Source organism: Apostichopus japonicus, chromosome 8 (assembly GCF_037975245.1).
Source record: "Apostichopus japonicus isolate 1M-3 chromosome 8, ASM3797524v1, whole genome shotgun sequence".
Lineage (NCBI taxonomy): Eukaryota > Metazoa > Echinodermata > Holothuroidea > Aspidochirotida > Stichopodidae > Apostichopus > Apostichopus japonicus.
This window is the reverse complement of record NC_092568.1, coordinates 32,829,431-32,841,817: the sequence shown is the minus strand read 5'-3', so window position 1 is coordinate 32,841,817 and position 12,387 is coordinate 32,829,431. Positions and strand designations below refer to the sequence as shown.

Sequence of the window (12,387 nt, the reverse complement as noted above, 5' to 3'; positions counted from 1 at the left end):
GAGGAAATGGTACGAAGAACCCAAACCTGCACACTGCGCACTGCACACTGCACACGGACAATGTATCGACATAGTAAGTGTCATACAATCAAACTTTAAACTGACATGACTTGTCGCCTTACCGCTCCACTTATTGCCATTCCCGCGCCGAGAAGCGAGCCGCCAACTGCGGCGCTTGCTACGCTCTTTTCTCCAATACGTTTCATGAAGGTAAATCTAGTGAGAGCGACCCGACTGGAAGTACTCGGAATGAGGGACAGGAGGGCGAAGCTGAACTGACTGGCCGCTATTGCTCCTAGGAACATCTTTAACATAACGTTACGGTGAAACGTCATTTGGTCCTGGATGATGATAGGCTCAAACACTGTTACAAGAGGATGCAGAGAACACGTTAAAATAACGGAGGGCGAGGGGTGGGGGGGGGGGTGTCTTTCTTACCTTTCTTGTCAAATAGATTTGTAAGTCGATCCTAAAAACGTCATGTTAATACATCTGTAATTTCATAGACAGCTTTCTCACGACCGCGACATTCACTTTTTCATCTTTAAGAATGTTTATGCGTCGGTTGTATAATGATGTTATGATGAGAACAGGATTCTCTATCCGCGAGAAAAAAGAAGTCCCCCAGCCTTGCACTAATCGGGTATTCGGGGACCTTACACGTTTTAACTCTCAACCATCCTACGTACATTGCTCAAGGTATAGTGAGAGTAATATAGGTCGACAAATGGTGTATATATTCTCATGTACATTTATACTATAAATTAGGTTTATAATTATATGGTCTGAAATAGCCTATAGATATTGCTAATAACTACATTTGAATGTTTGTGTGGAGGTTGAAAGGGAGAGAGTGAACATCCCTGCACCGATCCAACCCACTGGATACGTGATCCGCACATGGAGAACTCTCATCGAAGATTGCTTGCGTTGGTTTCAAACTATATTTAAAACATTAGTGACATTTTTCGGATTGTGCGAACATGCTTCATCGTCAGACAAAACTAAACCAAAACTAAAGTATGAAATGTGTCCATGAAAGGCAATAAGGGGGGTATTGAAGAATTTAGCATGCACCGACTCCGGATGTGTGACCTGATTAAATCACTTTGGCTTCGGCTTTGAGTACAACGTTTCTATATGCTGTCATGTCGGACGAATCTAGCCTTAATAGTAATTACCGACTTTGCGATCCGCGTTATAGTCTTTTGCCGACTTTGCAATCCGTGCCCCCCCTCACAATTTTGCAGGGTTGGTAAGAGTGACTCCAAAGTTTTCCCTTTCGGGAAACCAAACATGAATCCTTTCTTTTACAGACACAGGGTGAGGAGAGGATAAAGTCCTTCAATTTGAATTCTTCTCTCTTTGAACCAATCCCACTTCTGATTGTTTACAAAAGAAATATTTCGTCTTCTACTTTTGTCTGATAAGACAGTCGATTCACATGCTAGTATACAATATTATTGTACTGTAATATTAAAAAAATAACAATATAATTGTTATCATAATATATCATTATCCAATGTTATATTATACACAACAATATTATAGTGGATGTTATATATAGATTATTGCGATGCAATATCATTTTATGGATCTATGTGCATCGGGTGGATGACAAGGGTTCATTGTCTTTATGCGAAAACATACCACGTGCCGACACGTTTTTGTTCTATAGGTTCATCCTCGGCGCACTTAATAACATCTGGTATAAGATGCGCAACATACATTACATTGCACCTGTGGGAACGACAACACTAAACTGACGATTAACTCTTGGGGATCGTTCCACTGGGCGAGGCTATAAATGGCAGACAACTTTACTAGACATGCCTGTAAAAAAAACATCAAATCTGGTTTTCGTGGACCCAAACTCACCTCTACCTTTCTCCAGCACAAACCCGAATGTGATCCCAGCTAAGCAACAGGTAAATACCTGGCTAAACATGGATGCTGGTAAAACGCCCTCTATTTCTGCGGGCTTACGGTCATCTCTGTGATTGGTATCCACATTACCATTGAGATATGCGAATCCATTTCCGTTATCGTCCATCTTCATGTCTCTGACGTCATGTTTCCTTTGAAGCACATTCATGTTCATATCGCCATTGTTCGTGGTCTCCATATTAATGGTTTAATTATTAATTTTTTAATCCGGAATCTCCTGCAAACGATAATGAAAAATGTGAACATTTTATTAATGAAAGAAATGAGACAAAACGTCCCACTTCAAGAAACAAATAAAGAGGCCACCCCCCCCTCTACAAACACACTCAAAGGCGGACCAGATATTACAACAGCCAAAAATTAATGTACATGACATAAATATATAACATGTTTAAATGCGGTGCAACCATAAACAGTAGAAAATATTCTTCCACATTGTTTATTATAATTTCACTTAAGTTTAATTGAATTCTACTTAAGTGAAATGGCATTTTAATTCAAGTGGAATATATGACATATATTACTCAAGTGAAATTGAATCTACTTAAGAGAAATTGAATTCTACGTAAGTAAAATATGTGGCCTGTTTTACTTAGGTGTAATACAATTCCACTTTAGTAGAATTGAATTCGACTTAAGTGGAATAGAATTCGACTTGAGTGGAATTCCATTTCACTGACGTGAAATACCATTTCACTTAAGTAGAATTGAATTTACGTAAGTAGAATCCAAATTTACGTAAGTAGAATTGAATTTACTTAAGTGAATTCGACAATATTGGCCTCTATTTAACTTAAGTAGAATACAATTCTACTTAAGTAAAATTCGATAATTGGAATGTCCTTACTCCAAAACCGACATGTCAATTTGTCGAGAGGATGTTGATCGTTCGACAAGAAGACTTACACTCTACATTTGACGCAGTAATTATACATTAGCAACAGAAAATGTACAAACGTGAAACACGTCAAACGGATGCCTGTTCTCATACCCGGCAGTGTTTGTTTCTCGAGGGCTAGTATGGTCACTGGATTTTTATTTTATATTTATATTTTATATTTTTATAATTATTGTATCTTTCGAGGTTCAGGAGTTATATTTCATGAGGTCATTGATTCGAATCCCTGTCTAGTGCTAATTATATTATCTCTTTTATAAAATGTTATCTATAATATGTAACTCATTGCTTCCATTGTTGATCTGTTTTACAGTATAGTTTTAAACCTGTCCCAACAAAATATGATATACCGAAATTCATTCCAGATAACACGTGTATAATGAATTGACGATAACCGTGTACACTATTCGTCTTCCTGACAGTTGAATGCAACCTTGCAAATTATGAATAACTGCACAAACACAAACACACACACACACATACTAATAAATCAATAAATAACCCAAATACTTGACTCATAGTCACTTCACGTTTCTTCTTTTTTTTTTTCTTTCTTTTTTTAAGACTCTTTTAATTTTTTGAGACACAAACCCCGAGAAACAAGATGTTAAGGTCACAAGAGAAAATTAAATAAGAAAAAGGATAAAATATTGTTCTAAACTTTCAGTCAGGGGCTGGTGGGTGATTGGCCGTGACAGCGTGAAGAAACCTTTCTTCATAATGTGAGAAGACATGTACCAGTATGAATGAAGATAAAATAGGTTGTTCTTGAAGTGATTATATAGCAGCAGGTCATCACTTTGTCAGTCGGTAAAGTCATGGACACTTAAAAACATGTCTATTTGACACGTATAGGTCCCTGGATATAATATGAGCAGTCTACGAAACAACGAGGAAAAGTTCAGTTTTGACAATACATAACAAATAGATTATTAATGAAAGATTGCAGTAAAGAAATCAAGGAGACCGCAGATCGGTTTTTTCTCTCGATATTTCGATATAGACGATATCCTTAACGATACTGCTACATCCTTGATAAGATAAATGAGTCTCTTTTAAGCGGATATCATCATTCTCAATAGTTTAATTTCGGAACGTATTCACTAATTATCTCTGTGTGGTTCATTCCCACATTGTAACTGTTTTCTCACCTCACCTCTGTTGCGGGTATTTACAGAGGGAGGGAGTCGTATCCTAAGGAACAGCAGCAAGTTATCAGCTTAGGCAGGTCGTTTGGCGAGAGTTGGAAGAGAAAACATTGCTGAGTTCATAGCATTGAGAGAACTCGAGTCTGCAATACTATTTGAGATAAACTTCAGTTTGATACTTACATGCTATAGGAGGTGCGTAACTGAAAATTCCTTTAAAAGAGTTGAAAATGGAGGTAGAGTGTGAGTTTTGGATGTGATGAGGGGGGGGGGGGGGCTGAAAAGACGTTAAATTGTAGGTCTAGATATTTCGGTATTTGTACATTATGTTGTATTAATATTTCAATTCAGTGCGAAAGCCATGAATATATTTTGATAATGATTCTGAATGATTCTACTTTCAAAAACTAGTTGTAGGGGGCTATCAATTAAGTCACCCACCCTTCTACCTCAATAGACACTGAAGTACCAACGTTATACCTTAGCAGCACCATGTAAATGTTGATTAGTGCCCACACAGGCTAAACCAACCTGAATTTGATCATAACCGATGTTGCCCTTATACTCAGGAGACGGCATGACTATATAATTGATGTCAGTAGTACAAATATCTTAATCTCCTCTTGACGAATAGAAGTCCCGCAACAGAACATAATCGGGAACTCGCGATAGGTCCAGAAACAAATTATGAGAACCATGTGTATACCCCTGCAAAGGTTGATAATGTATGTCCCTTAAATCAGTATTTAACCAGCGGCAAATTGACTCAAATCTTGCGAGTTCAAGTTTTTGACTATAATAGCAATAAAATAAAATTATGACGATAGCTGCCTGTGAGTTGAAAGATGATCTAATGCCCCGGTTAGTATCAACAAATATCGTCCTTCTAGCGTGGCTTTAAAACAGGAAATTGTAAAAAAAAATAGGTAGCAAATAATTTTGCTAGACCTCATAGGGTGCAACCCTGAAAGAATGGAACACCTCCACGCAGCTTTGCCGATTGAACTGTCCTAGATTAATGGTGTTGTTGTTACGTGTACTGTTATATGGTAATAATTAGTGTGAGGCCTAAAGTATGACGAGGGCACTTTCAAGATGATGTCCATATTTAAAACCAAGGTTGCATGATTAAAAATGAAATGGGTGAAATCAAAGCATCTTTCCTAATTTCATGGAAAAAAAGTAGTGTGTTTTGGCAATCATTCTCTGGGATATCTAAATGGATGGAATATTAAAAAAAAATAAAAAACAGGCATCATTTTTTTTTAGGTTAATACCAAATATTATGCTATGAACTTATGTGTAAAGTCAGGCAGACGAGAGTTGTATAGCATTCTAGCAAAAGCGTACTATGTTCCCGTTGAAATATATGATGGTTAAATACAGCATAAAATTAACATTTGTAATGCTTCAACCCACTAATTACAGAAACGAAAAAAAACGCACGTATATGTGTTGTGCAATTGCAACCACTGGCGGATCCAAGGGGGGGGGGGCCAAGGGGGGCCATGGCCCCCCCAAAGGTGAGCCAAAAAGTGTTTCCGAACATCCGCTAAATCATATGATTGGAAATTAAAAAATCGAGAGGAATAGCAGTGGTAGACTAGTCTAAACCTTTTCGTTTTCTGGTTTAAAATTAAATGCAGAGCTCCCAACTGACCCGCAATTCGCGGGAATTAGACCCGCTTTCTAACACCCAAACCCGCTGACCCGCACAAGCGTCCGAAAAAAACCGCATTGTAATTGTCAAGTATACATAAAAAAATTTGCATCAAATTTTGACTTAGCAACCATCATTTCTTTAGCATTTAGCATAATAGAGTATAAAACCTCCTTTACAGCATCATTTGAACCTCAAATTAGCCTATAATTCTTTTCATTGGGGTGAGCAGCGAACATTTTCATGCCACGGGAAAGAATGAATTATCACCTACTATTCAATTTATTGATTTTACACACAAAAAAATGTATATTTCTCAGAAAATTTTGGGTGACAAAAGCCTTTCTAAGTGCCACCATTTTACATGTAGGCATCACCAGGATTCCAAAAAAATTCAAAAGGGGAGGGGGACACCCCCTCCCCTTATACCCCTCCCCCAGGACGGCGATTCGTGGCATGGACCAGCATTTGCCTTCTCAAGAGTTGGGAGCTATGTAAATGTATGAGCATGAGGATTTACAGTTTAACACCATTTTGCAGTTACAGGCTGGTTGTAAGAAATTTATAACCTATGAGAAATAAAATTTCTTGAGAAAGATGATCCCAACTTTGTTTTATAAATATTTTAGAAAATTACACATGGAAAACATTTTTTTTTAGAAGTAAATTAACATCACCATTGTACACTTTTGTCGCACCAAATTGCATCTGAGGGCATTCAGCAATGGAAATTTTCCAAAGGGGAGGGGGCACCCCCTCCCCTTACACCCCTCCCCCATATCACTCTAATGCCACTTTGGCCCCTCCCAAACAAAGGCCCTGGATCCGCCAGTGATTGCAACGTGTGGCCATATCACCTTGCAGCGTGTGGCCTATGACCAGCGTGTGGCCTATGACCAGCGTGTGGCCTATGATCAGCGTGTGGCCTATCACCAGCGTTTGGCCTATCACCAGCGTGTGGCCTATGGCCAGCGTGTGGCATATGACCAGCTTGTGGTCTATGACCCGAATGTAGGCTATGGCTCAGTCGCGTGCGCAAGAGGGAGGGGTGCAGGGGGCAATGGCGTACCTCCAATCGTCAGAAGGGGGATATTTTACAGAGCTAGAGAAGAATTAGACCACTGCTACGCGTGTACGCCCCTTTTCAAACTCATTCCCAACTCGCGAGTAGCCTATATATAAGTACAAATTTGCGTTTGGAGCTAGTTACAGACCTAATTAATAGTCTTTATATGCCTCAGAAAGCACATTTGACTTCTAAATGAGACCAAGCTATATACAACATGTAAACCCAACGCTGCAAAATACTGACTTTAATATTAAAAATAAACTGATATGGGCATGCATTGATTTGATACAGTTTTGTGTTAACCATTCGTTCGTTACCTAGTATACTAACAGTGGCAGACTCGTTATACCGTTCAAGAAATTTACAGGTGCATCATATAGCAGAAAAGTATACCTTAAAATGTTCTTTATTTTTAATGTATATAACGGGATGGGACTCCCCGGCATGCAGAGCCACCGGGTGTATAGTGGGTACAAACTATACAGATCAGTCGATGAAATGTTAGGTTACATAACCTAAAGAAATGCCTACTTCGAGCCGGAACACAATTGCAATTTCCAAAGTTTAATCCATTTCTACCAGTATTTATGTTCTTCTCAATTCTTCACTCAAATTTCATTCAAAATTATCGATAAAAGATAACAAGTTGAATTACAAGTATATAAACTGTAGGACCGCTACTTACATAAAATAAGTATGATAGCTAATTCTGATCGGATTGCAAATTCAGATTAGACCAAAGTCTCTGGTGGCTGTAAAAGAACTAGCCATGCATGGCATGCAACTTGACGGAGACTATTATGGGATAGCGGTACTGATTAAAAGCGTGGTAATTTTTTGGGGGTGGGGAAAGGGAATTAAAGCACCCCCCTAAAAGTATTATTAGTAATGAGAACGTTGCTCCGACGAATCAATCGCAAGTGAAGGATGAAGGAGTAGACCCCCCCCCCCGCTCCCCTCCTCGCGTTTGACCGGTGTCAGCACCAATCAAACCAATAAAACTGGTATAAAATAGAGTATTTGTCACGCTTCGCGAGGTCAAATCCTTGGGATATTTTTCATTTTTGGCAAGGTTCTTTATTTTTAAAATAAATAATTTAGTCAATATTCATAAGTTGGTCAACTTAAATTCTTCGAAGAAAGATGAAGTATGCCTTCCACCTTCATCTATAAATTATCTTTATATTTTATTTTCTCTTTGTATATACATAGATATCTTTATTCGATCGACCTTGTGAGCACTGGTTCTAAACTTATAAGATTATACCTAAAATAGTTCAAACCTTCAAGTTATATTTTACTTTTGGCTATTCTACCGACAAAAGGTTATAAAAATCTCTAAATTGATCACATTTCAATGAGGATGGTTGATATAGGTAAAATGCAAAATAACGCAATTTAAAATTTCTCGATTCATGTTGTGGTGTGTAGTATAAGGTTTATGTGGGCGATGGGAAAAGCCATACACATGAAACCGACATGTGTCGTGAAACTAGAACGCCACGTTTAATTATTACTGAAACTATGCAAATTGAAACTAAGACGATATTTGTTTGTTGAGTTTTGCTTCATCGTTTTAATGATTTTTTAACCTTTAAAAATAGAAATTGATAATACGCATATTTCCACCTTCCGAAACCAATTGAATAAAAAAGTACTGTTTTTGTTTCAATAATGTCATTAAATAGATACGGAAACCCTGGAAAAAGTATACAGTTTCACTTTTCAAAGAAAAATTTAAAATGAAAACAAACTTTGCTTTAAATACAAAATAAAACAAAACTGAGAATACAAGACGGCGAGCTATAAACTCCTCCAAGAAGAACGTTGCTTTACACTTGATAAAAAATGAAGAAAAACGCTAATTGTCGCCGATGCCCCTCCCCAATATTGACGAACTCAAAATAACGAGCAATTCTATGAAACGGCAAGTGATACGGTGAAACGAGACAACCATTGTTATATTTATCAGATACTAGTGTGTATGTGTGTGTGTTTTGCTTTTGTTTTTGTAAATAACAAAACATTAAGGAAATTATATAATCAGACTTATCGTATACACTCATTAATTGAGACCACTGAAAGTGTATTTGTTTTAGCCTGCGCTTCTCTGTATGTATATCGCATATAGGCACACAGAATATTTGCATAGAAAGTTAGAAACTTGTTCTGTTATAATGTATTGATAAAGAATAGCGTTATATAAAAAAGAAATAAGTTGATTGAAATGAGGAGTCATCGACTGTGCAATTTCCATGCCCTACCTTCTTTAATTTTTTCTTAAATCAATAAAAAATATGGATAAATAATGTATATTGCAGCCCCCGTTATTGTTCACCGTTATAAACCTTCTTGAACACATATTCAGTCACCTTAAAATCATAATTCATGCAGGTATGTCAAATTTCGAAAGAATAAAATAAATAAATATAAAAGCCGAAACTTACTTTATGTGATGATGTCTGTTGGCGAGTGTTTCACGAAAGACAGGCGGCAACTTTATACAGTGGAATGTTTGAGGTGAACTGGTTTGATGTGAAATAAATATTGCGGCGTGGTTTTATTTACTAGTCATAAAGTCTTTGTTTTTTGACCTGAATGTAAAAGATCAATTGGGCAATTTGTTGAAAGATCGTTAAACAAAAAGAAACGTTGCCATCGTCATAACATATAAAAACCTGAAGTGGCCTGTCCCAAACTTTATTCACCACCCATGTTTGTATTACTACGCATGCGTCGGCATGAATAGCAAGCACGTTCCTTCATTTTGTGGCAGGGGTCTATCAGCCTTTTAGCTTACATATATTATATGTGATCAATGCCAAGGCGCCTACAGGTAAGTGTCTGTATAGCCGGCATATTTGTCCTTTTCTTATGATATAACAATGGCAAAACAATATGGTACTTATATAAAGAGATTCCTGTGCTTTAAAATAAATTTCCTGAAAAGAATCTCAATGGCTTTAGTGAATGAACTATTGCCTTCAGCTGTTGTTTATAGAACTAGGAACGACCCTAAATAGTTACACGAAGAAAAAGATGACCGAAAACAAACCAAAAAAAACTGTTGCACCTAGCGGGATCAAGAAGCTGACATACAATATCTATTGTTTGTTTTGATCATTTTTCCCCATTAATCTGTTCTTTTGGGCATACTCCAGTAGACATGATAACCTGGACAAAAACAAACATCGCTAAATTACAAACTTAGTGCTCTTTTTTTTCAAGGGAACAGTGCATTGTGTGCCGTAACAGGAAAACACTAATGTGGCTGCTTAATTCACCTCAATCTTAGCTGCCCTTTTGACCAAATAATTCAAAATTATTCATTTATATCACAGCTTTACATATATATATATATATATATATATATTTATATATAAATATATATATATATAAAGATCAAGTTAACAATTTCAATAAGACACGTTGAATGATTTGCATTTTTACCGGGACAAAATAATGAAAATATCGTGATAATATTTTTTTTTTAAATTTGTGTTGTTTTTTGCTGTCATTTCAGATGGGCGATTAATAGCATATTCACCGAAAAACAGCTCGAACCAGGGAGTTATTATGGTTCCATAACAACTCCCTGCTCGAACCGTGTGCGCTATTCCGTATAGATGCAGATTCCAAAGTGCTTATCGAACCGCGCAGGGCATTAAACAGGACCCTGGGAATCAAACCCGAACTCACTGACTGACATCGATTTACCTCCGTGCATGCGCACGTTTGAACTATGCTATAAATAGAATATGAAATATACGCGTGCGGGTTCTAATATTATATGGCATTTACTAGTACACATAATGTGAGAGGGGCGGTTAGGGGGGGAGGGGGAATTCTGACCTAGTATCAAGTATCTGCCACCTAAGTTACATTGCAGCAGTTAATATTATTATGAAACATTTCAATAAGTCACTCTCTTTTCTTTGTCCACCTGTTTCCTCAGAGTCAAGATTTAGAAGCAGGAATGTTAGAAATTATTACTCGCGAATGACAAATATATTAAAGTTAAATAAATTCACATTTGATAGCTCTTTTATTTAATTGCAAAACAAAAAAAAGAATTGAAAAAAATAGAAGAATAAAAACTGGAAAATTGTCTTTTCTCCACCTGTTTTCTCCAGAGTCAAACTTTTGAAACAAGCCTGAAGCAGACAAGTGCTCTCTTAAAAGCTCCGTAAGACAATAGTTATATTCATGTGAAATATGAGTGTTAACATGATCCAAATCGTTACACGTATATACGCCACGCTCAGACAGAGGCATGACCAGACAGTTTGGACTAAAGAGAGGATGAATAAGAATGAGAATGAGAACGAAATTTTGTTAGAGGGACGGCGAAGGGGGGGGGGGGGGCGGTTTGGGTTGGCGTAGGAAGTCACAGTACGTAGATAAAATGGAACTTGAGCGAGGGGCTAGTTCGGCATGGGGTCCAGGAGGCATCCAGAGGGCTTCCGATTGGGTGAATTAGGGAGGGGGTGGAAGAAGCTACACGGCAGTTCTCAATACGATTCAAGAAAGAACAATATAGCTTCAAAATCAGCAACCAATTTGGATTTACATAGAAGTGAATAAAACCAAATGACTATTTTATCGTTGCACAGTTGACAACTATATACACGGTCGCATGATTTTAAGGTATTTGTTTCTTGCTCATTTAAATTTCTTGCCCAAGATAAAAATATTTATTTATTTATTAAAATATGTCAGGTGATATTATATTCTTATAGAAATAGAATAGGCCTACAATTTCTATATTGTTCTCCACAAACAATTACTATCCAATGAGCTGTAACGAAAACAGCGTTTCAAGTTTAGAATCTTCACAGAAGATACCGTGCTTTTACAATGTTGTATACATATAATAATTTTCTTTATGTAAACTGAAAGCATTTTTCGTGGTTTTAAAAATAAGTAGAAATCGTTTCTAAAAGAGAAACCATCCCTTCGATCCTGCTTTCCTCCCAGAAAATCTGCTTCTGAGTGTCAACAACACCCATGTGTCGAAAAAACAAAATCAAAATTGCCAGTAACAACTATAACGACATCTAAATGAGTAAGTATATGATGTTTAGACCCTGTATACTATATAAGTGATCTAAAAAAGACGCTCAAAGCTGCCCTCCCCCCCCCCCCCCTTTATATGTATATTACTAAGCTACATAATTAGCCTCAGAATAGTCGTTTTGGCAATGTTGCCTTCAAAATTATGGAAGAAACAAGTCGAGCATTTCAGATTTACTCTTGCATGTTCATTTTAAGAGGTACGCTATGTTATAGATGAATCAATTGCAACATTGTTGTTTGTGTACTACTCGCAATGTTTGATTAAATTAGCAATAAGTAGTGAAAATACAGTCTTACTACCGCTTGCTCCATTTGTAACCACAAATGAACGTACGGCAACACCAACGCCGATGGTGAGGACGATGACAGGGAAGATGATGATAATACTATAGTGGTATCATAATGAGGATGAACACGGAAACCGTATCGACAACGACAGCGGTATAGCAACAGCGGCAACAGTAGCGATAACGATAAAGAAAACGACAGCGACAGCAGTAACGACAACGATGGCGAAGACAGTGACGATATCGCTAGTGATAATCGTAAAGAAATATCAACCATGCAGTTGTCGAGAACGCTAGCGACA

General features: G+C 37.3%; 1 protein-coding gene across 3 annotated transcripts in view; it reads right to left on the bottom strand.

The window, feature by feature from the left end:
• LOC139971644 (thiosulfate transporter TsuA-like) overlaps positions 1-12,387 on the bottom strand; it is a 34,888-nt gene that overhangs the window by 6,243 nt on the left and 16,258 nt on the right. For 2 of the 3 annotated variants that reach the window (XM_071978299.1, XM_071978298.1), the window contains exons 2-3: positions 1,879-2,164; positions 123-364 (exon numbers count right to left, since the gene is read on the bottom strand). In XM_071978299.1, the coding sequence (XP_071834400.1) occupies positions 123-364; positions 1,879-2,125 (489 nt within the window). In that variant the 5' untranslated portion in view covers positions 2,126-2,164. Of the gene's footprint in view, positions 1-122; positions 365-1,878; positions 2,165-9,169; positions 9,385-12,387 lie in introns of those variants that run through there. The other variant, XM_071978300.1, reaches the window with a different exon arrangement.